The 27,350-nt window shown below is 47.3% G+C and overlaps 1 protein-coding gene across 2 annotated transcripts in view; it reads right to left on the bottom strand.

Moving 5' to 3' along the window:
* DOCK9 (dedicator of cytokinesis 9) overlaps nucleotides 1-27,350 on the bottom strand; it is a 426,004-nt gene that overhangs the window by 359,213 nt on the left and 39,441 nt on the right. The window contains exon 1 of one of the 2 annotated variants that reach the window (XM_075336720.1): nucleotides 6,121-6,545. The exons of the other annotated variant lie outside the window; for it this stretch is intronic. Coding sequence (XP_075192835.1) covers nucleotides 6,121-6,279 — 159 coding nt within the window. The 5' untranslated portion in view covers nucleotides 6,280-6,545. Of the gene's footprint in view, nucleotides 1-6,120; nucleotides 6,546-27,350 lie in introns of those variants that run through there. 2 annotated transcript variants of the gene reach the window in all.

Genomic DNA, 27,350 nt, shown 5'->3' with positions numbered 1-27,350 from the left:
AGATGCTTTTTCAACGGAGTTGTCTACTAATAGGGGTTTCTCTGAAGCAGGAACCCCCACCTATGACGTATGTACGATGGTAAGTGGTTGTCTGGATGAGACAAACCCTTTAAAGCAGGGGTCGGGAACCTATGGCTCGCGAGCCAGATATGGCTCTTTTGATGGCCGTATCTGGCTCGCAGACAGGGCTCCTACCTGTCTATGGGAAGGATCAGGGCCGGCGCCAGCACAATTGAGAGCAATTATGAGAGAGTGAGCGGCGCGCTCTCTCTCTTATCATTCTCCCCGCTGTGACTGTCGGCGTTCTTCTGACAGCCCTGCAGCGAGCGCGGTGACGTCATCACTGCGCGCCTGCTGAGAGGTCAGCGAGCGACAGCAATGGATGATGCGCCGAGGAGACCGGCACTAGTACACATAGGGGCCCGGCAGCCGCTCTGCGTCTATGTGTAGTGCTGCTGTGTAGTGGCCGAACTGTGAGTCAGGGGAGCCCAGTGTCAGTAGAGGGGCCCCTGACCTGGAGAGGCCACCAGCCATGTCTGAGCTGCAGGAGTGCTAGTCCTGACCTGCACAGCAGACGGAATCTCCATCCTGCAGGACCTGCGATGATGTCACGCCCATGTGACTGTGTGGGAGGAGACACAGGAGGCCGGGCAGAAAGCAAGATACTGAATCCTGAAGGAGATAATGGACACATGACTGGTAATAAGAAAAGAGGGGACATGAGGGTGAGGGGGGCTGCAGGGTGAGGGGCATATGAGGGCTGCAGACTGACAGAAGCATGTGAAGGGGTGCAGAGTGTTTGAGAGGGGTAAGTTTGGGTACAGGCAGGGTGAGATATGTGAGCAGGGTGTGTGAGATATGGGGGTGTATTGTGTGTGATATGGAGGGTGCAGGCTGTATGGGAAGCAGGGTATGTGACATATGGGGGTGTAGTGTGTGAGATCTGGGGGGTGCAGGCTGTATGGGAAGCAGTGTGTGTGTGTGTGTGGGATATGGGGGGTGCAGGCTGTATGGGAAGCAGGGTATGTGACATATGGGGGTGTAGTGTGTGAGATCTGGGGGGTGCAGGCTGTATGGGGAGCAGTGTGTGTGTGTGTGTGGGATATGGGGGGTGCAGGCCGTATGGGGAGCAGTGTGTGTGTGTGTGATATGGGGGGTGCAGGCTGTATGGGAAGCAGGGTGTGAGAGATATGGGGGTGTAGGCTGTATGGGAAGCAGGGTGTGTGAGATATGGGGGTGTAGTGTGTGTGATATGGGGGTGCAGGCTGCACGGGGCGGCACGGTGGCTCAGTGGTTAGCACTGCAGCCTTGCAGCGCTGGGGTCCTGGGTTCAAATCCCACCAAGGACACCATCTGCAAGGAGTTTGTATGTTCTCCCCGTGTTTGCGTGGGTTTCCTCCGGGTACTCCGGTTTCCTCCCACACTCCAAAGACATACAGATAGGGACTCTAGATTGTGAGCCCCAATGGGGACAGTGTTGCAAATGTATGTAAAGCGCTGTGGAATTAATAGCGCTATATAAATGAATAAAATTATAATTATTATTATTATAATTATAAAATTATTATTATTATGGGGAGCAGGGTATGCGACATATGGGGGTGCAGTGTGTGGGATATGGGGGGTGCAGGCTGTATGGGCAGCAGTGTGTGTGTGTGATATGGGGGGTGCAGGCTGTATGGGGAGCAGTGTGTGTGTGTGATATGGGGGGTGCAGGCTGTATGGGGAGCAGTGTGTGCGTGTGATATGGGGGGTGCAGGCTGTATGGGGAGCAGTGTGTGTGTGTGATATGGGGGGGTGCAGGCTGTATGGGAAGCAGGGTATGTGACATATGGGGGTGTAGTGTGTGAGATCTGGGGGGTGCAGGCTGTATGGGAAGCAGTGTGTGTGTGTGTGTGGGATATGGGGGGTGCAGGCCGTATGGGGAGCAGTGTGTGTGTGTGTGATATGGGGGGTGCAGGCTGTATGGGAAGCAGGGTGTGAGAGATATGGGGGTGTAGGCTGTATGGGAAGCAGGCTGTGTGAGATATGGGGGTGTAGTGTGTGTGATATGGGGGTGCAGGCTGTATGGGGAGCAGGGTATGCGACATATGGGGGTGCAGTGTGTGGGATATGGGGGGTGCAGGCTGTATGGGCAGCAGTGTGTGTGTGTGATATGGGGGGTGCAGGCTGTATGGGGAGCAGTGTGTGTGTGTGATATGGGGGGTGCAGGCTGTATGGGGAGCAGTGTGTGCGTGTGATATGGGGGGTGCAGGCTGTATGGGGAGCAGTGTGTGTGTGTGATATGGGGGGGTGCAGGCTGTATGGGAAGCAGGGTATGTGACATATGGGGGTGTAGTGTGTGAGATCTGGGGGGTGCAGGCTGTATGTGGAGCAGTGTGTGTGTGTGATATGGGGGGTGCAGGCTGTATGGGAAGCAGGGTGTCTGGGCCACTGACAGATACAATTGCTCCAGCGGTCACTTAGTACACAAAGGAGTGTTCCTCTCTGCTGCACTAAGCCACCGCTGGACCTAAACAATAATTCGCTGTAAAATAATAAAATAGATAATTGACATAACTGACAATGCGTTGTGTGACATGTCCAATATTCCAGCTTCTTTCTTCTGCGAATGCCTCAAAGCTGGCATTCTCTCAACATCAGGTGGGAAGAATGCCAGCTTCCAGTCATGCGCAGGAAAAAGAAGAAGCCAGACTGCTGGACTGATGTCATGCATCACAAGTTCACAATGTAAGTTATTTATTTGATTTTTTTACTGCTAATTACCATTGTTTCAGTCCAGTTGTGGCTTTATACAGCAGGGAGGAGCATTCCTTGCTGTACTAAGTGAACATTGGAGCGATTGATCTGTCAATGGCCCTTTAAACATATTGTACGGCTCTCGCGGAATTATATTTCAAAATATGTGGCGTTTACGGCTCTCTTAGCCAAAAAGGTTCCTGACCCCTGCTTTAAAGGATATCCAGGATTTTGCTATGTAAGCTGAAGCCAGCATGCTGCAAGGGTTAACACAAATCCAGGCATGCCTGTTTTAGCATAGTCTGATCTTTTGTTTATTTGCTATGTTTGTTTAAGCAGCAGGACCCTTATTACAGGACTAATAACTGGGGTGCAGAGAAGTCCAACACGCCCCCTACTGTGATACACCTCACTGCCAATACACAATCTCTATATAGAGACTAATATGGGGGCGGGCAGCTCCCTGGGCTCAGCTACATGAGGATAGCTACAAATTCTGATTGTGTCAGAACGGCTACAGCCAGTAATCTAAGTGATACACCACTAGATTCAGAATCTCCTTGCCTACATTATGCTTCTCTTAGATGAGGCAGTAAAAACCTGCTGACAGATTCTCTTTAAATACATTATATCAGAAGGAATTATCCTCTTTAGTCATTCAAGAAAAAACTACCATTAGAGTTATTAATTCTTTAAGCACATGGGTATGGAATTAAATAAGGATAGCATCCATTCCCCATGATAAATTATTTCACAGCCAGACCAAATCCCTGAGTTAAACAGATTCCTCATGATAGCATATATGGGAGACAGGCAACCAAGACGTATTAATATTTATTTATCAAGACAAATCTGTAACATGGACGTGAGCAAGTCATTGGTTCTTGGGTTTAGTTTCAGAAAAAGTAGTGAACTCCTGCTAATATCTTGAACACTGAACTTAAAAGGGACCTGTGCGGTCCTCTATGCCCTCCAGCCCAGCAGCACTGGACACTGTATGCCCAAATTCCCTGCTTACCCAGCCCTGTCCAATACCATTCACTAATGCGAATGTTTTAAATAAATGCCGTATAAACCTCGCTTTCCCTATGCTAAATAGGGCCTTAACTAGTCGCAGGGGTGTTAGTGCCCCGGACTAGTCAGTCAACCTTTTTTCAATGTTATCACCCCCCTGTGGCGGGATAACTATTTCCACAAACCGGCATCACCACCAGCTAATGGAAATCTCACAAATGCACGTGGCTCATATCGGCCACATCCGTGCACTTCAGAAGCCGGGTCTACGCTTCCTGGCTTCATTAGGCACTCTGGACATTATCGGAAGTTCACAACACATGACTGTGAGCGGTCTTCTGAAATTCCGGTCATGCGCAGGGGCGTGATAACATGGAAAAAGGGCCGACTAGTCTGGGAAATTAACACCCCGTCGACTAGTCACGGCCCTAATTCACAAAGGAAGTGCAAAGTTTACAAGTCATTTTTTTTTAAACATTCATATTAGTGAATAGCATTATACAGGGCTGGTTAGGGAGGAATTTGGGCATACGTGTATCAATGCTGCTGGGCTGAAGGGCATAGGGGACCCGACAGAGAGGGCATAGGGGACCCGACAGAGAGGGCATAGGGGACCCGACAGAGAGGGCCGAGGGGACCCGACAGAGAGGGCCGAGGGGACCCGACAGAGAGGGCCGAGGGGACCCGACAGAGAGGGCCGAGGGGACCCGACAGAGAGGGCCGAGGGGACCCGACAGAGAGGGCCGAGGGGACCCGACAGAGAGGGCCGAGGGGACCCGACAGAGAGGGCAGAGGGGACCCGACAGAGAGGGCAGAGGGGACCCGACAGAGAGGGCAGAGGGGACCCGACAGAGAGGGCAGAGAGGACATGACAGAGGGCATAGGGGACCTGACAGGTTCCCTTTAATTTCTGCCAATTCCCTAGCCAGGCATAAAACCGCTGAGTGTTAGGTTTGACCACCATCAAACTGTAAATCCTGCTGCAGGCGTAGATTTTTATTACAATTTTCTCTTTGAAATGGATTGAATTTATTGATGGCGATAATCTATGCTGTCCCATTATAAATAAGTGACAGTAAAATCATGTCTGTGTAGTGTTTGGGGGCTGGGGAGGACCCTCATGCATCTAATAATGGGTCATAAAACCTTTGGATTTCTAGTTATAAAATGTTGGCCCCATCCATTTGTTAGTGTGGCTCCCACCTTTTCATCATCTTACCTCCGATATAACATACCCCACCATTCTGTAATTTTAGGACACTAGAAACTGGAGGTGGCATACACCAGATATACAAAATAATAGCCCATGTTCATATGAGCATTTGAATATTGGGCTGCCAGTGAAATAATGATCAATCAATATGTATTTACAGTTACGGTAACCTTTCCCTGCACTTCCATTAAGCAATTTTCATCAGGAACAAGCTAATGAGGACCATAATTAGCCAGGACTTTAGACATATAAGATAGGATTTAATACATCTGACCACAAAATGTGGTGCTACATCCACACCAATGTGAATTTCTTACAGTATTTGTTAATGGTCATGAATTAATCAATTAATCACTGCCGATTCAGTGCTATGATGGCAGATAATAAGGTAAGAGAGAAATTACAAGATCAGCAATTTGCAGAAATGATTTGAAGGTTTTTTGGTCCAGAAATTTTCCGACTGTTGCAGGTATCTGGCAGTATGTGCCACTCGAATAATTGGAATACAATATTGAAAAAGCCTGAAATAAAGCAATATATACACAATATAGATCACATTACAGCTATATAATCACATTGGGATATTAATGCGAGAAACAAAGCAGAGAGCATGTTATAATGCCAGGGGGGCACATGGAGCTAATGTCATTCATTAGACAGCCAAGGGCACTGAGAATTGCTCGAGTGACTTTCCTTTATTAATTCTCGTAATGAAACACATATCACATAATTGACGTGACGAATAGCCCGAGCGAGGAGCCCCAGCCCAGGGAAATCCAAGTGTGCCAGCGGCGAGCTTACGTGCCAGACTCGCACCGTCTACCACACCGTACCGGCATCTTGTATTACACTGCATGGTAGGACAGGTGGACAGTACATAGGAATATTCTACATATGAGCAACATATAACCTCAGGAGACCGAGAAATAAGAAGATGAGAAGGTTTTCGGATTTTATGCTACGACGAAAAAGTAAAATCCACAAAATACACACCCTAATTGTAATCCGACAAACAAATCCTGTTCCCAGTATGCCAACTGCGATCTATACCTGCAGCAAGAAGCGGGTAACTGCGATCTATACCTGCAGCAAGAAGCGGGTAACTGCGATCTATACCTGCAGCAAGAGGCAAGTATAAGCCAATGCATATTTACCAGAGATGAATGAGTGATGCCGGAGTCCTCTCTGGACAAGCTGTGTGCGGTGTACTCGAGAGCATTATTTTCTCCTTGCTGTTTGCAGATATAAGCACAGTTTCTCTCCAATACTGTGCAAATGCCTTTAAAAAGGATCACGCTCGTAGTGCAACCCATTCCCAGCTGCTGACAGTGAGCGCTCCTAGCATCCCTGGCTCCATTTGCAGAGTGGCTTCCCGTGACTCACAGTGACAGTCTCCATCTGCATCCCTTCCTAGGAGATGCCTGCTCTATGAACAGCAAGATCTCTCAAGCATCGGCTGAGTAAGGCACCACGGAGGGACGTACAGGAGGCGGAGAGAACCTCAGACAGCAGAAAATCTATACATCCACATCTACTCCCTCTGCTCTCCTCACACTGCCGCGGGCGATGCCCAAGATGAGAGAAGAAGAAAGGAAAGCAGTTACTGACGCTGACAGGCTGAATCTTAAAGCAGCTCGCAAATACCACTCGCCCACAATTCCTTGCGCTCGCACACTTGCAGAAGCCATTTTTTTTTTTTTACTGACCTAAATTTACTTTTTGATGTCTAATACTACATAAAAGGTTGGAAGAGGAGAGAGTAAAGCTAAGAGGATGGAGAAAAAGGCAGTCATCCTAATCACCATGGCAACGTGACATGCTTCAAAGGGCGGCCGCATACACGAACGCTCCTTGTCTGGAAATGGTTTTCTGACAGCTAGTCTCCAGAGAGCTGCGGCTTGACAGAAGCAATCTTGTTCTGGTCCTACTTCATTCTGGGCAAAGACAGCCCAGAAGAGCCCATCTGCTGGTAGACTCTCCTCCCATACTCCGCACTGACATGCAAGGCCACGCATGGCTCAGTGGGTAAATAGTTCATATTACTGCACCGTATATAACACAGGGACAATTCTACAATTTACGTTAACAGTTACTGACAGGGTTTTTTTGTTTCATGTGTTGCTAGTGTGTAAGCAAAGCTGATCTTAAAGGGGTTGTCCACTATCAGGAGAACCACTTCTGATTGCACGTTTCCCCCAGATAAAATAAAAAAAAGCCTATATTCACCGCCGCGGCTAGCGCAGTTCCAGCAATGCTGGGCTCACGTTCCTGGGGCTCATTTGACATCACGCGAGCCCAAAGTCCAATCAGTGCTGGCTTCTGTCTCCCCGCCTTCGGGCAAACGAGTTATTCTATAGCATGTGAGCGCAGCAGCTGCTTCTCACTTCCATTGATTGCTCCTGTGTCCAAAGGTGGGGAGAGGGAAGCCGGCACTGATTGGACTCGGAGATCGCGTAATGTGACGTCACAGCATTACGAGAGCCCTGGGAATGCAAGCCCAGCATCGCTAGAGCCGTGCCGGCCACGGAAGGGAGTACAGTGGAGCCTTGGATTAAGAGTAACTTGGTTTGAGAGCGTTTTGCAAGACAAGCAAAGCTTTTTAAAAAGTTGTAACTTGGTTTAAGAGCAATGCTTTGCAATAAGAGCAAATTCCCAGTGTACACTTCCAGTTCCGCCCTTTCACCGCGTTCTGACCCACTCTGGAGGTAACTTTATGTACATATGTACTGTTTACTGTATACAGTATACCAATACCATTGCACAGTACAGTATATACTATATAGCATGTCTATTCATTTGCATTTGTGGATACAGTATTGTACTCTTTCGGCTAACCAGTGCAGCACATTGCTTTACTGTACTTCTCACACACCAACAATCCTATTGTAAGCTAATGTGCAGTTTAATTTGCTTTATATGTTCTTTACTGTATTTTGTATTAGTGTACTGTAATAATTTTATATGAATACAGAACATTATTTTGTATTACTGTAATAAGTAGTGACAGCTGTGACTACAACCAATCACAGCCGCCGGTGGGCAGGTCTATATCCTAAAGTAAAAATAAATAATTATAATAGAAAAAAAACAAAAAAAAACTGCGTGCAATCCCTCCCAATTTTGGTACCCAGCCAAGATAAAGCCTCATAGATGAGGGCTGGTATTCTCAGGATGGGAAGACCCACGTTATGGGGAGCTCTCCAGCCTAAAAATATAAGCCAGCAGCCGTCCGGAAATTGCCGCATCCTTTAGATGCGACAATCCCGGGACTTTGCCCAACTCATCCCGATTGCCCTGGTGCAGTGGCAATTGAGGTAATAAGGAGTTAATGGCAGCCACGCCGCTGCTGCCACACACCCAGCCTCTGCTGTTTTCTACAGGCCGTTACTGCAGGCGTTCACCCATCCTCCACTTTGACACTGTCACTCCTCTGCATACGAGCACACTCTGCAATTGTGAAAGAACCTTGCCTCCCTTTATGCATTTCGGTTGGCCTATGTGACCCGTGCCATCCAGCTGTAACCATTGATGCAACTACCTTGAGAAAGGCTCTACGCCGAAACGTCGGTGTTGCTCTGGTTTAGGTTCACTTTTGCAGTGTGTCAATAAATTCACTTGCATCACAAAAAATTCTCTTGCTTTCATTTTGAGTGCTGGGGTTATATACTATCTATGACTCTTTTTCCCCTAAGCACCTAAACTAAGTGGTTGAGCCTGAAATTACCATTGCCTCATAGCTGCAACTAAGTCTTAGCTTAGTGATGGCAGGCGTCTATGAGACACCCCCTCATCACTAATCTGTAAGTGAAAGTAAATAAACACTAACACCGAAAAATCCTTTATTTGAAATAAAAGACAAAAAAAGCCACCCTCTTTCACCACTTTATTAACCCCTCAAACAACTCTCCAGGTCCGACGTAATCTACACGAGGTCCCACCACGCTTCCAGCACTGCTATATCTGACAGTCACAGCGAGCACCATAGAACAAGATTGCCCGCTGTGAGCTCCACGCAGCAACTGAAGTGAGTCGCACTATCAGCGGTGACGTCACTCAGGTTAGCCACTGCCAAAGCTGGAGTCCTCCACCTGTGACAGCAAATCAACCGAGTGACTGAAGTGAGCAGCGTGATCAGTGGTGACGTTACTCGGGTTCTATGTGGTCACAGCTGAAGTCCTTCACCTGTGACCACAAATCAGGCTGCGACACAGAAACAGAGCTGCGCGATGAGAATGAACTAGAGTGAATTTCTGACGTCATAGCTGCCGCCCCGCACTACTGCCTGAGTGCATCCTCATCGCGCGGCTCTGTCTCAGTCTGCTGTCAATCATGCTCTATGGTGCTCGCTGTAGCAGAGCTGAGTCGCTGAATCGCCATGGGACCTTGTGTGGATTACTTCGGACCTGCAGGGTATGTTGGCGTTAATAAAGTGGTGAAAGAGGGTGTTTTTTGTATTTTATTCTAAATAAAGGATTTTGGGGGTGTATGTGTTTATTTACTTTCACTTACAAATTAGTGATGGGGCGGGGTCTCAGACGACTGCCATCACTAATCTAGGGCTTAGTGGCTGTTGTGGGCTGCCATTAACTCCTTATTACCATGATTGCCAACGCACCAGGGCAACGGGTAGAGCCGGGTCCAGCGCCAGAATTGGCGCATCTTATGGATGCACCACTTCTGGGGCGGCTGTGGGCTGCTATTGTTAGGCTGGCAAGGGCTAAATAATGATGGGCCTTCCCACCCTAATAATATTAGCCCCCCGTTGTCTCCTGCACCTTGGCTGGTTTTAGAAAAATGGGGGGAGAATTAAAATCAAATAATTTAAAAAAAAAAAAAAGTGTGGGATCCCCTCTATTTTTCATGACAAGCCAAGGTATGCAGCCTGCAGATGTTGCTGTTCCTGTGCTAAATATGAAAAACAGGGGGAACCCACGTTATTTTATTACAAAAAAAAATGCAGTGACAAAAACGCATCAAAAAACGCATGCGTTTTCACCGCGTCTTTTTTGTCAAACACAGTGGCATTATTTTTTTTGTCAGATCAAGAAGCATGATGCGGACATACCCTTAGTCCTAGGACACATGGCGAGAAAAACAGTGTGAGTGAAATGCGATAAAAAAAAAAAGCAACTAAAAAAAAACAAAAAAAAAAAACTTTGCAATCCACTAGGACCAATATTAGTCTATGGGGCAGCACCAATGAACGATTATTTTCTCAGCTCTAATTGGACCGAGAAAACTGTCGCAGCATGCTGTGTGTGGAATGTGATCTTGTTCCACTCATACCCATGCAAGTCTATAAGGCGAGAAAACATCGCACTGTTCTCGCATTACACCGGTGTAACACGAGAGCAGGGCGATTTTCGCATCGTCCAGCAACGGGGGAGATAAATCCCACCCTCTCCTCCGCAACGCCTGCCTGCCCCTCCACAGCGCCGCCCCCCCCCTCTGCAGCTGTAGTCTGATCGCACGATCAGACCACAGTTGCATGACACTCGGCTCCCGCTGTGCTGCGAGCGTGTGCAGAGTTTCATGCGAAGAGTCGCACATAACCCAGTGTGGCCTCGGCCTAAATGTCCTCCAAGAACACCAAACAAAGAAAGTGCAATTGGTGATGAACAATTATTTTTCCAGCATGAAGGAACCATGTCACAAAGCAAAAGTGGTTCGGTGAACAAAACATTGAAATTTTGGGTCCATGTCCAGGAAACTCCTCAGATCTCAATCTAACTGAGACCCGGGTCAATTATCATAAAGTGGGAGAACCAAAGCACAGAAATAAACTGCAAGTGCTGATTACTCAAGAATGGATTGTCATCAGTCAGGATTTGTCCCATAACCAGATATCCGGCATGTCATGACGAACTGGAGAAGTCTTGACAAAAAGGGTCAAGACTTTAAATTTAGGGGGTTTTCATGAACATGATATACCTATCAATAAATGTTTCTGAAATGATAATTATTTTACTTCAGGAATGATAGAAAACATACAAACAATAACTAAGAGCAAACTGTGAAAAACAAAGTTTATGCAAGTCTCAATAGTTTTGTGAAAGTCTTTAATAAAGTTCTCTTTAGAGTTGAGCGCGGTTCGCGGTTCGAGGTTCTCCAGTTCTAGGCTCGAGTGATTTTGGGGCATGTTCTAGATCGAACTAGAACTCGAGCTTTTTGCAAAAGCTCGATAGTTCTAGAAACGTTCGAGAACGGTTCTAGCAGCAAAAAAACAGCTAAATCCTAGCTTGGTTTCTGCTGTAATAGTGTAAGTCACTCTGTGAATCACACTATTATCACATTTCAGTGTATAGTGTGCGTGAACAGCGCCTTCAGATCACTGCTGTTTGTATAATGGCGATCGCCATTTTTTTTTTTTTTTCTTGTCTTCCTTCCCTAAGCGCGCGCGTCTTGTGGGGCGGGCCAGCATGTCAGCCAATCCCAGACACACACACAGCTAAGTGGACTTTGAGCCAGAGAAGCAACGGCATGTGTGATAGGATGTCCATGTCACATGTCCCTGCATTATAAAACCGGACATTTTCTTCCAGGACGCCATTATCTGCCTTCTGCGTCTTTGGTGTCAGACATCACTGTCGCAGCTCCGTCCTCCTGAGTCCTATAGCCGATACAGCTGTATGCGCTGCATACACAGCGTTAGACAGCTTAGGGAGAGCACTTTATAGCAGTCCTTTTAAGGGCTCAAACCGGCAGGGTCAGAGTTAAGGTGACAGGTCCTGAAAACAGCGCCAGCGTCTGTGTAGCCAAGGTCAGGGATTTCCTCCCTGCATTTCACCATTAGGAGGGAATAGAAAGGCAGGCTTCCATTCCTCTACCCAGACCCCACAATCCTGCCACTGTACCCTCTTGTCCTCTGCACACTCCAACTCATTATAACTAAGCCATTATACTAGCAAACACTCAGTGTACCTAGTGGCATCCTAAACGTGGCTATTGTACTTTTGTCTATTCACACTACTGCAAATCTATGTGCAGCACCTCTGCATGACAACCTCCTGCTCTGTTTTTAATAAGCTATAATGATAGCACAAAATACTGCCATTTAGTGGCATCATAGAACTGGCTGTTGTATTCCATTAGTGCCCCACTGGTGACAAGCTATTTCTAGCACCTCTACATCACACCCTCATGCACATTTTGCTACGCTAATGTTATAGCAAACTCATGGAATTCATTGCTGCATTTCATAATTCGGAGGGATAGAAAGTCAGGCTTCCTTTAGCTTTTCCTTCTGTTCATAGACAGCATCTCCAAGACAAATTTCCCCTCCACGTCTAAGTGTGGAGAGGCAGCTAGTGCGCATGCGTGTGCCGATGTACCCCAGCTGCAGCATAATTCTAGTGTTTCGCGTAGTGAGTATGCTCAGCCTGACTGTGTTATTCCTGACGCTAAGTCTTCATTTCGGGATACAGCGCATGCTCCCACACTAAGTGTGAAAAGCCTCTTTGCACAGGTGCTTGCATTCCGTGCCGGGTCTAAGTCCTGTTTTGTGCCTAGACACCATGCTAAAGCTGATAGTCTTTTTTCAGAGACTGTATTTCATGCTACTGAGCATGCTCAGGCACTTCCTGCATCAGAGACTAGGTCCGGTAATGAACTCTTTGGCCCTGGCCCTGATGTGGGGGTCCCATATAGACCACAGGGCATCAGGTATCCTCCCAAATGGCTTGCAGAGGCCCACACCTATGACTTGTCACCGCATTATTGATGGTCAGACGATGACTGGTGAGGTGTTTGGGTCATAGCAGCCATGAGGTCATCATTGAAGTTGCGTTTCCAAATAGGACGCTAGTTATGCCACTCATGACGTGTCACTCTACTTTTGTCTCCAGGAGGTGCATTGTGGTTCACCCTGGTTTGGGGCGGACCCAGGTTATAAAAGGGGCTGGAGCCAACAAGGAGGTGCGCAGTCTTCTATTATGCTCCGAAAGAACACACCTCCATGTGTTGAACCCATTGCGGCTTTAGGCCAGAGGTAGGCAGGGATAGGGTGGTGGATGCAGGCCGCCACCACAGTTGGTAACGCAGAACGGTTAAGACCAGCTCCTGTCCTAACAGTCCTGCTTGTGCAGCCCAGTGGCATTAACAGGCCTGCTGCTGCTGATGCGCCTGCTGTCCACAGGTGTGGCCCCTACGCACACGGTCAGCGTACTCAATGGCCCCTGTGTTGTTAACAGGGAGTTCCTGGGCTGGGTGGGCATGTGGACCCTGTGACGCTAACAGGGCTCACAGTCTCCAGATCAGAATGGCGTCTAACTCGGTTCAGGCTACTATTAGTTTCATAGCCACACAGCTCTGTATCCTCCACCAAAACTTCAAGTTGCCAACCTCTCCTTTTCCAACTGGGAGCACGGTGGACACTGACTGCTGATGGGGATATATACCTTTCTCTTTCTTTTCTTATTAATTTTCGTTATATAGCGGTCACAGATTATATACCACTTTATCCAAATCTGCCAGTCCCACTGTAACAGATGGTGTTTCTTCAGCAAATGTTACAGTTGCTTAACCACCAAATCCACGGACCAAAACTTTTTTCCCCTTTCCAACACACCTGTTCCCCTTTCCAACAGCATCTGTCCTTTTTCAACTCATTTTGGGATATGACCAAAAGTGCAACTGTGCAGGGACACCGTACTCAACGCCATCTCAGCACAGCAGCCAGCCCTCGGTCCCTCCGATGTGGACAAGTAAAAGACCATTTCCTCCTATCCATGACAAAGCGTTGAGATTCACTCTGTGCACCACTGGTGTTTAGTGGAAAAGTAGATCTAAGATTGCGTACCACATTCTGCAGATACTCCTGTATACGTGCGTCTATTTCTATGGCAGGAATTAGTTCGCCAAATTTTGTCTTGTACCGGGGATCTAACAGTGTGGCAACCCAGTATTCAGGATTACTTCAAATTCATACAATACGAGGGTTATGTAGGTAGTGCAGCAAGAAGGCGCTCATGTGTCTTGTGCATCCAGGAGGACCAAGTCCTTGGTGTGTTGGTGGCAGAGAGGTGAGAATCGTGCATTATTCCTCTGCCCTCTACCCACAACCTCGCACAACCGAAATGTGAGCAAGCTCTCACTCATCTGCTGAGTCTTCCATGCCCATCGCCAGTTCGTCCTCCATTTCTTCATGGGCTCCTGCACTTTCATCAACACTTTTTGCTGATACTATGTGCCCTTGTTAATCCCTCTCCCTCACCATGACTGCCGCATAGGTGCCGCTGACCATCTGGACCTCGTAGATCTTGTTATCCCTTCCGCATATGACTCCTCCTGTACTTCCTCCCCTTCCTCTTGTCCCAACACCTGACTCCGAATAATAATTACAGTGTGCTCCATCATGTAGATGACCAGAATTGTCACGCTGAGAATGACATTGCCAGTGCTAAACATCTTCGTCGACATTTGTGAACTGTGTAGCAGGGTGCATAGGTCCTTGATCTGACACCACTCCAGCAGCGTGATCTGCACCACCTCTTGATCAAGTTATCCCAGGCTATATGTCATACCGTATTTCAGCAGGGCTCTGCGGTGCTGCCACACACGCTGCAACATGTGCAGATTCCAATTCCTGCGTGTGGGCACATCGCATTTCAGGCGTTTAACCACCAGACCTAAAGACTTCTGTAGCGACGAAAGTTGTTGAGCTGCTGTGTACGCACGATGGAAGTGAGCACATAGCGAGCGTGCACGCTGCACAAGGCCATGTAGGCCGTGATGGTGTTTTAAAAATTGCTGGAGAATTAGGTTCAACACGTGAGCCATACAAGGCACGTGTGTCACATTGCCCTGACGATGGCCCGCAGCCAGGTTTGCATCATTGCTGCACACGGCTGTTAAGTCACCAACGGAGTCCGCTCCGTCAATTTGTACTACGGTCGCCAGGTTACAACGTGTTCCTTTCATGAATAGTGCTGATGATGGGAGAGGAGTCCATGCCAGCGGCGCAGGTGGACGCAGGTTATGCTCACCCACTGGGCTGCATTACCTTGACAGATGCAGAATCTCTGGCTGAATGTAGCTGGTGGGTATCTCACAGATGAAATACCATCATTCAGCTACAACCAATGGGAAGACACCACACCCTTTTTTATGCCCATCCTGTCTGCAGACCACTGCCAGACATAGCTATGAACCTCTGGTTAATTTTACCCCCAGTTCAGTTTTATGATTTTGTGTGCTTGTTACCTGACTACTTTTCCTGCTTGCTGTTTATGTACCTTGTTGGCCGATCCGCATTTCACCTCTGCTTGTTTTCTGATTAAGTCCTGGCCGTCCCATTCTGTTCCTGTTCCTCAATTAATGTTTTGACCCTGCCTGACTCCTATTCTCTGGAATAGCTGTGTGACTCACATTTCCCATACATTTCAAAGTAAAACTTTGACCGCCTGATGGCATTGAGCTCTGCTGCCAGCATAGTAAGGAGGTGTGTGGTAGTCCTTGTGCGCAGTTGCTTGGAAGGGTGGCCTGACCACACAGGGTTTGCGCCAAGGTGGAGGACCCACACGAGGTTGAAGAGGCAGAAGCAGTGTATTAACTTCTACATACAGAACAAGGATTGAAACAACTCGTGGGGACGGCAAGACTTGTACAGCAGACCCTTCTCCATCTCTCACCATAGTTTGCCAGTGCCCAGTCAGCGACATGTAACGCCCCTGTCCATGCTTACTGGTCCAAGTATCGGTGGTGAAATGCACCTGTTCACACACAGAGTTTCTCAAGGAAGTGGTGATGTTGTGTGCGACATGCTGGTGTAGCGCAGGCACACCTTTCTTAGAGAAGTAGTGGCGACTGGGCATCTGGTACTGGGGCACAGTGACAGACATAAGGTCTCTAAAATCCTGTGTGTCCACCATGCGGAAAGGCAGCATTTCCGTAGCCAAGAGCTTACAGAGGGATAAAGTCAACCTCTTAGCTTTGTCATGGGTCGCAGGAAATGGCCTTTTATTTGTCCACATCTGAGGGACAGAGATCTGGCTGCTGTCTGTAGACGGTGTTGAGTAGGGTGTCCCTGGAAAAATGCAGGTTTGTGAGGAAAGTGCAGGCGGAGACATGATGTTGCCTTCATCTTGCCTTCAGATCTGTTCATCTTGTATCATTTTTAAAAAACACAGCAAGCAAGGGTTACTCCAAGCGGAGCCTCCCTTTTTTCCAAAAATTGTGCCACACACACACCCACCCATTCAGTGGCAGCACTTGTGACCTAGTTGCAAACAGGATGTTTTGATTTGCATCAAGCACATTCCAAATCCACAAGCATTTACTCTCCCCAGGATGACACAGGGGTAGTAAATTCCTTGTGGATCCATGACTTGTTCATTTTGATGAACGTTAGTCTGTCCACATTGTCACTGGACAGACGCGTGCGCTTATCTGTCAGCACACACCCAGCAGCACTGAAGACACGTTCAGAGACAACGCTGGCAGCTGGACACGACAAAATCTTCAAGGCGTAACTGGAGAGCTCTGGACATTTTTCTAGATTTGAAGCCCAAAAGGAGCAAGGCTCCATTTGAAAAGTCATTGCATCGATGTTCATTTGGAGATACTCCTGTATCATCCTCTCCATCCGTTGACTATGTGTCAGACTTGTTGTCTCTGGTGGCCTTGCAAAGGAGGGTCTAAAAAAATTATTAAAAGATTCCATAAAATTGCTGTTACCAGCACCAGATCCGGTCCTACTGGTACGGGTAGACTGTTGAAGATGACGAGGCCGTCCTATGTTTGTCAAGTTACAACTGGAAGAATCACTCCCTTCACCTGCACGGTTGTTTGGTGGAAAAGCCGAGCTAAGATCGAGTAACAGCTTCTGCTGATACTCCTGCATACGTGCGTCCCTTTCTATGGGTGGAATTATGTCACAAAATTTGGACTTGTACCGGGGATCTAATAGTGTGGCAAGCTAGTAGTCATCATCACTTCTAATTTTGACAATACGAGGGTCATGTTGGAGGTAGTGCAACAAGAAGGCACTCATGTGTCTTGCGCAGCCATGCGGACCAAGTCCACGCTGTGTTTGTGGCATAGAGGTGCTAACCGTTCTTTCTTCCTCTGACATCTCCACCCAACCTCTTTCAACTGAAATTTGACCAAGCTCCCCCTCATCTGCTGAGTCTTCCATGTCCATGGACAGTTCGTCCTCCATATCTTCATGTCCTCCTGCACCTTCCTCAACATCTCGCCTGCTACCATGCGCCCTTGTTGATCCCTGTCCCCCATGGTCCCATGCCTGCCGCGTTGGTGATGATGAACGTCTGGACCTTGGTGATGTTGTTGTGTCTTGCGCATATGAATCCTCCTGTAGTTCCTCCCCTTCCTGTTGTCCCACCCCCTGACTCCGAATAGTGTTTAGCGTGTGCTCCAGCATGTAAATGACTGGAATTGTCATGCTGATAATGGCATTGTCAGCGCTAAACATATTCGTCGCCATGTCGAAACTGTGCAGAAGGGTGCATAGGTTCTTGATCTGAGATCACTCCATCAGGGTGATCTGCCCCACCTCTGCATCTCGTTGGCCCAGGCTATACGTCATGACGTATTGCACCAGGGCTCGATGGTGCTGCCGCAGTCGCTGTAAAATGTGGAGAGTCGAATTCCAGCGTGTCGTCACATCGCATTTCAGGTGATGAACAGGCAGGCCGAAAGACTTCTGGAGCGATGCAAGTCGCTCAGCAGCGGTGGTTGAACGGCGGAAGTGAGCAGACAGACTTCGTGCCCTGTTCAGAAGGCCATCTAGGCTGGGATAGTGTGTTAAAAATTGCTGAACAACAAGGTTCAACACGTGAGCCATACAAGGCACATGTGTCACCTTGCCCAGGCGAAGGGCCGCACCCAGGTTTGCAGCATTGTCGCACACGGCCTTACCAGGCTGCAGGTTGAGTGGAGACAACCATTTATTAAACTCAGTCTCCAGAGCTGCCCACAACTCAGCCGCTGTGTGACTCTTATTTCCAAGACATTTCAAGCTAAAGACCGCCTGATGCCGTTGCGCTCTGCTGCCAGCATAGTAATGAGGGGTGCGTGATTCCTTCTGCGCAGTTAGAACGCTGGAGGCCTGACTAGGCAGGCTTTGGGCGAAGGTGGAGGACCCAGACGAGGTGGAGGAGGCAGAAGCAGTGGCGGAACTTGGACAGACAGAGGATTGACACACAAGTCGTGGGGATGGCAAGACTTGTGCAGCAGACCCTTCATCATCTATCACCATAGTTACCCAGTGCCCAGTCAGCGACATGTAACGTCACTGTCCATGCTTACTGGTCCAAGTATCGGTGGTGAAATGCACCCGTTCACACACCGAGTTTCTCAAGGAAGCGGTGATGTTGTGTGTGACATGCTGGTGTAGCGCGGGCACACCTTTCTTAGAGAAGTAGTGGCGACTAGGCATCTGGTACTGGGGCACAGCGACAGACATAAGGTCTCTAAAATCCTGTGTGTCCACTAGGCGGAAAGGCAGCATTTCGGTAGCCAACAGCTTACAGAGGGATAGAGTCAACCTCTTAGCTTTGTCATGGGTCGCAGGAAGTGGCCTTTTATTTGACCACATGGCTGCTGTGTGTAGACGGTGTTCAGTAGGGTGTCCCTGGAAAAATGCAGGTTTGTGAGGAAAGTGCAGGCGGAGACATGATGTTGCCTTCATCCAACGTTGGTGCTATCGATGTTTGAGAGAGCTGTACACAATCACTTGTTTCCCCTTCCAAACCAACTGACGACCTACCAAGCAAACTGCCTGTTGCGGTTACAGTGGTGGAAGTTGTGGGTGGAAAAACAGGTGTGACAGCTGTCCCCACAGTCCTAGAAGATGACGAGCGCGCGGATGCACTGGAAGGGGCAGGCGGTGGATGGTTGGCTCCGCTAGGCCGCATTGCAGCACGGTGAGCTTCCCACCAGGCCATATGATATTTATTCATGTGACGATTCATGGAAGAACTTGTCAAACTGCTGAGGTTTTGACCTCTAGTAAGATAACCATGCCAAATGTTACAGATCACATAATTAGGGCGATCTTTTTTTATGTCAAAAAAGGACCAGGCTAGGCAAGGCTTAGAGGCCATGCGACCTGTTGATCCACCCCGAATAATGCTCAGAGGCAGAGTGGTGGCTGAGGATGCAGTTGTAGACGTGCTACCAGTGCTCCGACTGTGTCCAGGAAGGCGCAAGGTTACTTCGACGTCGGTTGCATCCTCCTCCACCGCCTCTGTTGACCTCCTCGAGTGTCTGACTGTGGGTTGACAGTAGGTGGGATCTAGGACTTCATCATCAATTGTTGTGTTTGCACTCCCCTCCCCCTCAGACCGAGCCTCTTCTTGCCCTGACCGAATATTTAAGTTGTCATCCCAATCGGGTATCTGAGTCTCATCTTCATCAGTATGTTCCTCATTGTCTATAACCACAGTTGTTGGAAAGGCAGCATTTTGGTAGCCAACAGTTTGCAGATGATGAAAGTCAACCTCCAAGCCATGTCATGCCCTTCTAAAAGCATGTAAAACACAGCGAGGGGACTCCAACCACAGTCTCCCTCGTTTCCACTAACTGGGCCACACACACCCCACTTGACTGGCATCGGTTGAGCCCCCTTTTGAAAAAGAAAAAGATGCTTTGCATGAAGCACTCTCAAAAATACGTGTGCCTTTCCCGTCCCCTGGCTGACCCAGGGGAAGAAAAGTCCTCTGAGAGCCATGACTTGTTCATCTTGGTTCTTTTAGAAACACAGCGAGGGGACTCCAACCACAGTCTCCCTCGTTGCCACTAACTGGGCCACACACACCCCACTTGACTGGCATCGGTTGACCCCCCCTTTTGAAAAAGAAAAAGATGCTTTGCATGAAGCACTCTCAAAAATACGCGTGCCTTTCCCGTCCCCTGGCTGACCCAGGGGAAGAAAAGTCCTCTGAGAGCCATGACTTGTTCATCTTGGTTCTTTTAGAAACACAGCGAGGGGACTCCAACCACAGTCTCCCTCGTTGCCACTAACTGGGCCACACACACCCCACTTGACTGGCATCGGTTGAGCCCCCTTTTTAAAAAGAAAAAGATGCTTTGCATGAAGCACTCTCAAAAATACGCGTGCCTTTCCCGTCCCCTGGCTGACCCAGGGGAAGAAAAGTCCTCTGAGAGCCATGACTTGTTCATCTTGGTTCTTTTAGAAACACAGCGAGGGGACTCCAACCACAGTCTCCCTCGTTGCCACTAACTGGGCCACACACACCCCACTTGACTGGCATCGGTTGACCCCCCCTTTTGAAAAAGAAAAAGATGCTTTGCATGAAGCACTCTCAAAAATACGCGTGCCTTTCCCGTCCCCTGGCTGACCCAGAGGAAGAAAAGTCCTCTGAGAGCCATGACTTGTTCATCTTGGTTCTTTTAGAAACACAGCGAGGGGACTCCAACCACAGTCTCCCTCGTTGCCACTAACTGGGCCACACACACCCCACTTGACTGGCATCGGTTGACCCCCCCTTTTGAAAAAGAAAAAGATGCTTTGCATGAAGCACTCTCAAAAATACGCGTGCCTTTCCCGTCCCCTGGCTGACCCAGGGGAAGAAAAGTCCTCTGAGAGCCATGTCCACATTGTCAGTGGACAGACACGTGTGCTTATCTGCCAGCAGACCCCCAGCAGCACTGAAGACAGGTTCCGAGAGAACGCTGGCTGCAGGACACGACAAGATCCCCAAGACGTACGTGGCGAGCTCAGGCAATTTATCAAGATTGGAAGCCTAAAATGAGCAGGGCTCAAGTTGCACAATAATGGAATCGATGTTTCCTTGCATATACTCATATATCTGTGTGTCCTCCTCTTTTTCCTTGTCCAGCTCTTTTGTTTTCACATGAGTATATGTCCTTGTCACTTTCCCATGTGTTGTGAGTTGTTTGTGACCTTTTGGACACCTTTGAGGGTGTTTTCTAGGTGTTTTTCTGTGTTTGTGATTGCCTGCCATTGTTTCCTATGCAGTTCGAGTTCGGTTCGTCGAACGTTCGACGAGCCGAACTCGAACGGGAGGTCCGTTCGGCGAACCGACCTCGAGCCGAACCGGGACCGGTTCGCTCATCTCTAGTTCTCTTGCATATACAGTGCCTATAAGTAGTATTCAACCCCCTGCAGATTTAGCAGGTTTGATAAGATGCAAATAAGTTAGAGCCTGCAAACTTCAAACAATCGCAGGATTTATTAACAGATGCATAAATCTTACAAACCAACAAGTTATGTTGCTCAGTTAAATTTTAATAAATTTTCAACATAAAAGTGTGGGTCAATTATTATTCAACCCCTAGGTTTAATATTTTGTGGAATAACCCTTGTTTGCAATTACAGCTAATAATCGTCTTTTATAAGACCTGATCAGGCCGGCACAGGTCTCTGGAGTTATCTTGGCCCATTCCTCCATGCAGATCTTCTCCAAGTTATCTAGGTTCTTTGGGTGTCTCATGTGGACTTTAATCTTGAGCTCCTTCCACAAGTTTTCAATTGGGTTAAGGTCAGGAGACTGACTAGGCCACTGCAACACCTTGATTTTTTCCCTCTTGAACCAGGCCTTGGTTTTCTTGGCTGTGTGCTTTGGATCGTTGGCTTGTTGGAAGATGAAATGACGACCCATCTTAAGATCCTTGATGGAGGAGCGGAGGTTCTTGGCCAAAATCTCCAGGTAGGCCGTGCTATCCATCTTCCCATGGATGCGGACCAGATGGCCAGGCCCCTTGGCTGAGAAACAGCCCCACAGCATGATGCTGCCACCACCATGCTTGACTGTAGGGATGGTATTCTTGGGGTCGTATGCAGTGCCATCCAGTCTCCAAACGTCACGTGTGTGGTTGGCACCAAAGATCTCAATCTTGGTCTCATCAGACCAGAGAACCTTGAACCAGTCTGTCTCAGAGTCCTCCAAGTGATCATGAGCAAACTGTAGACGAGCCTTGACATGACGCTTTGAACAGTGGAGACAGGTAGGCCCAACTCCTTGGAAAGGGTTTTGTACCCCTTGCCAGCCTTGTGACCCTCCACGATCTTGTCTCTGATGGCCTTGGAATGCTCCTTTGTCTTTCCCATGTTGACCAAGTATGAGTGCTGTTCACAAGTTTGGGGAGAGTCTTAATTAGTCAGAAAAGGCTGGAAAAAGAGATAATTAATCCAAACATGTGAAGCTCATTGTTCTTTGTGCCTGAAATACTTCTTAATACTTTAGGGGAACCAAACAGAATTCTGGTGGTTTGAGGGGTTGAATAATAAATGACCCTCTGAATAAACTTTTCACAATTTAAAAAAACAAAAAAAACAAAAAACAAAACATTCTTTTTTGCTGCAGTGCATTTCACACTTCCAGGCTGATCTACAGTCCAAATGTCACAATGCCAAGTTAATTCCGAATGTGTAAACCTGCTAAATCTGAAGGGGGTTGAATACTTCTTGTAGGCACTGTATATATACACACACCATATATACAGTGCCTACAAGTAGTATTCAACCCCCTGCAGATTTAGCAGGTTTACACATTCGGAATTAACTTGGCATTGTGACATTTGGACTGTAGATCAGCCTGGAAGTGTGAAATGCACTGCAGCAAAAAAGAATGTTATTTCTTTTTTTAAATTGTGAAAGGTTTATTCAGAGGGTCATTTATTATTCAACCCCTCAAACCACAAGAATTCTGTTTGGTTCCCCTAAAGTATTAAGAAGTATTTCAGGCACAAAGAACAATGAGCTTCACATGTTTGGATTAATTATCTCTTTTTCCAGCCTATTCTGACTAATTAAGACCCTCCCCAAACTTGTGAACAGCACTCATACTTGGTCAACATGGGAAAGACAAAAGGAGCATTCCAAGGCCATCAGAGACAAGATCGTGGAGGGTCACAAGGCTGGCAAGGGGTACAAAACCCTTTCCAAGGAGTTGGGCCTACCTGTCTCCACTGTTGGGAGCATCATCCGGAAGAGGAAGGCTTATGGAACTACTGTTAGCCTTCCACGGCCTGGACAGCCTTTGAAAGTTTCCACCCGTGCCGAGGCCAGGCTTGTCCGAACAGTCAAGGCTAACCCAAGGACAACAAGGAAGGAGCTCCGGGAAGATCTCATGGCAGTGGGGACATTGGTTTCAGTCAATACCATAAGTAACGTACTCCACCGCAATGGTCTCCGTTCCAGACGAGCCCGTATACCTTTACTTTCAAAGCGTTATGTTAAGGCTCGTCTACAGTTTGCTCATGATCACTTGGAGGACTCTGAGACAGACTGGTTCAAGGTTCTCTGGTCTGATGAGACCAAGATTGAGATCTTTGGTGCCAACCACACACGTGACGTTTGGAGACTGGATGGCACTGCATACGACCCCAAGAATACCATCCCTACAGTCAAGCATGGTGGTGGCAGCATCATGCTGTGGGGCTGTTTCTCAGCCAAGGGGCCTGGCCATCTGGTCCGCATCCATGGGAAGATGGATAGCACGGCCTACCTGGAGATTTTGGCCAAGAACCTCCGCTCCTCCATCAAGGATCTTAAGATGGGTCGTCATTTCATCTTCCAACAAGCCAACGATCCAAAGCACACAGCCAAGAAAACCAAGGCCTGGTTCAAGAGGGAAAAAATCAAGGTGTTGCAGTGGCCTAGTCAGTCTCCTGACCTTAACCCAATTGAAAACTTGTGGAAGGAGCTCAAGATTAAAGTCCACATGAGACACCCAAAGAACCTAGATAACTTGGAGAAGATCTGCATGGAGGAGTGGGCCAAGATAACTCCAGAGACCTGTGCCGGCTTGATCAGGTCTTATAAAAGACGATTATTAGCTGTAATTGCAAACAAGGGTTATTCCACAAAATATTAAACCGAGGGGTTGAATAATAATTGACCCACCCTTTTTTTTAGTGAAAATGTATTAAAATTTAACTGAGCAACATAACTTGTTGGTTTGTAAGATTTATGCATCTGTTAATAAATCCTGCTCTTGTTTGAAGTTTGCAGGCTCTAACTTATTTGCATCTTATCAAACCTGCTAAATCTGCAGGGGGTTGAAGACTACTTGTAGGCACTGTATACTAATATATTACATACATACAAACATACACATATATACACACACACATACAATACATAGAAAAAGTAAAAAATACGTGACATCACTGGAATCAGGGTCTCTGCCCCTGTATCATGAGATTCTCAGAAAAAAATTGAAGGTAGATTCCAGCACCAAATAGGATACCATCCAGAAATTGTGTAAAAGTAGAAAAATCTTTATTGGATCTTCATGTTAAACATAAACACACAATTAAAAGTCCATGAACAACATCTGACGCGTTTCGGATCTATAGATAAGATTCTTACTCATACCTATGGATTTCTGGATGGTATCCTATTTGGTGCTGGACTCTACCTACAATTTTTGCTGTTGCTGTATCCTGGGAACCCCAATCCTGGTGTTATCTGTGCATCATACTGGACTCACATTACAGGCATTACGGTAGGCTGAAACTATTTTCTCCTTTCTTCCCTTCTCAGAAATAAAAACATGCATCAGATTCACTTTGAAGGGCATAATATTAATCTTCTCCTAAAATGACACAGGATTTTGCGAGATTTGGCAAATGATTTGTTCGCTACCTGTCCCTTTACGATTTTGTTTTTGAACAGTATGGTACATTTACTTTTTAGACATCACTTCCACAACAACACTGATAATAGAAGGCTGTAGTAGTTCTCTGGAAGTTGGCGTCACACTTGTGCCATCCTCCCGCGGTGCTAACAGCGTGGGCTGCAGGAGGTCTGAAGCTGGCAGTATCTTGGCCCCAGCGCTGTTTGCTGGATGGTGAAGACACTCATCAGAGGAGGGACTATGTCCACAGCAATCAGAGAAATGTTACGGAGCAGAGCCAGGGAAACGGCCACCTAAAGTGGAGAAACGCAGAGGCCTTCTTCAGACCCATACCGCTTGGGACCTCTCCATTGCTTAGTCACTCATATACACACACTGCCAGTTTAGGCTGTTTCCCCATGGATACGGTGTTGAGGTTCCTGGACGTTGGGCTGTCAGAATACTTCTGGTTTCACCATTTGTTATGTTTTTGGGTTCCTCATCGTAGGACACCATCCACCTGCACAGCCATATAATTGTGTGCATAGGTGGGACATTACAAGCGGTATTTTATCAGAGGCTCTTGCCATCTCACCCTAATCGTATGGGCCACCTTTGGTGTTTTTAGATGGTCCTTCCAAATGACCCAGTTGTGAGCCATTGGTTTATGCTCCTATAAATGCTTTTTTACAGCTCATCCTTTCTCTACTCAAAGTTAGACATTTGGATAACATTCTTTGGTATTAGGACATACTTTTGTGTCCGTACGTTTCCCTCATCGCTTTTATGTCTTGAAATGGACGTTAGAGGGGTGAACACGCCATCCCCCGGTGTAGCTTTCTCTCTCTGGATACTTAGTCAATCTGTGGCACACGTGAGCCCTCAGGGATCACACATCACTCCTTCTCCAGCACATAGATCTTTATTTTAGGTTCTCCTAACAATAAATAAATCCACAGTCCTCCATATCTCGCAGCTCGACTTGATTTGCCTGTGTCAGAATCCCCATTGTGTATTTTTCTTCTCTTCGGAGGGCTTGTGTCTTCCCATGAAAGGGGCTGCCTTATAGACAGATGTCAGACAGCTAAAGCTATCTGGACAGACTGCAGGGCCACGCGATACATTTTATAGAGGCATCGAGAGCGATGTACTGGTGACAAGAGGTAGTAAGCATTAAAGGGGAAGTCCACTATGGGACAACCCCCGATTCATCAACTCAAGACGCTACTTAAAATAACATGTATTTACCTCCTCCAGCGATGTCGGCTGTTCTTGGAGATAAGCATCACTTGTCTAATGTGCAGCTAACAATTAGCTTCTCATCAGCTTCAGCCTTTACCATTTCATCATAGTAGATGTCTGTCCAGATGGGATACTGACGAGCTTCACTTGCAGCCTGACACAACAAGTTACGCCACTCTCCGGGAACAGCGACGCAGTCATCTGCGGGAGGTGAGTATCCACTGTTCTTATTTTAATTAGGATCCTGAACGGAGGTAGCCTTAGGCCGCGCTCACATCAGCGGTATTTTGCCGCAAAACCAGATCCGTGACAAATGCGTTTCAGTTCCATTCATTTCCAATGGAATCGCGGCAAGAAGTGGTCACATGCGGTTGTGTATGACGCACGCAACCGCATACGACCGCATCTTGCTGCAATTCCATTGGAAATTAATGGAACTGAAACATCTGTGATGGATCCGGTTGTGCGCCAAAATACCGCTGATGTGAGCGCTGCCTGGAGTGGTCCAGTAATGGACAACCCCCTTGAGGCTGTGCCAAACTATGTAGTCCTAGTTTAAGGGTTTAATACACTGTTGTTATTAACCTGCATATATAAGATTTATGTTTAGGTTAATAACGTTCTAACACCTTGTGGCTGCACTGAAAGCCCCGCTACCAGTAGAATATGATGTTTGTTCCCTCCGGCTTTCAGTCACAGAGGCACGGCTTCAGTCACTGCTTTGTACACAATGAACAGTAGCAATAACCACTATCAGCAATGACTGACAACCGGCTCCGTACTAATGCTCCGTACTAATCAGTCCTGGGGTGTGGTTACCATCATTGTGCACAAAGTAGTAACTGAAACCGCCCTGGCCACACCCCGACTGAAAGCCAGTGGCTGACAGAAGGAATAGGGTAATTTCCTCTCAACAGCAGTGCTCTCAGTGCGGTGATAGCGCAGCACCAGAATATGACATATGCTATTAACCTGCAGAGTAATAGTGTGTTTTTTTTACATTTAGTTCAAGTGATTATATATTCCAGGTCTTCTGGAAAAGGACTTTGGGTGTAGTAATGTTCTACTGGCTGGACTGTAGCTTAGTCTATAATATATTGTGATGTTGAATAATCTGTACCAACTTGTTTTTTTTTTGGGACACAGAGTCACACAATACATTACCCAGAAAGAATAACTATGCACCTTAAGGCTATGCGCGCACTGAGCGTTTTTCGGGTGCGTTTTTGGGCTGAAAACTGCATGACTTTGTTTCCCCAGCAAAGTCTATGAGTTTTCATTTTTGATGTCTGCACACAACTTTTTTTTAGCTGCGTTTTTGAGCTAAAAAAAAAAAAAATATATAAAAAATAAAAATATATGAACATGTCAATTCTTTCCTGTGTTTTACTGCGTTTTTCACCCATGCAATGCACTGGAAAAACACAGCAAAACGCAGTGATCAAAACCACAGCAAAACGCAGCCAAAAACCCACTGAAACACAGTAAAACGCATGCGTTTTTTACCGGTTTGCTTTTGCCATGGATGTTTTTTTGCGGCCAAAAACGCACAAAAACGCAGCATCAAAAAAAACAAA

This window comes from Anomaloglossus baeobatrachus, chromosome 2 (genome assembly GCF_048569485.1).
Source record: "Anomaloglossus baeobatrachus isolate aAnoBae1 chromosome 2, aAnoBae1.hap1, whole genome shotgun sequence".
Classification (NCBI taxonomy): Eukaryota; Metazoa; Chordata; class Amphibia; order Anura; family Aromobatidae; genus Anomaloglossus; species Anomaloglossus baeobatrachus.
The sequence above is the reverse complement of the archived record's forward strand: the minus strand, read 5'-3'. Positions and strand labels throughout refer to the sequence as shown.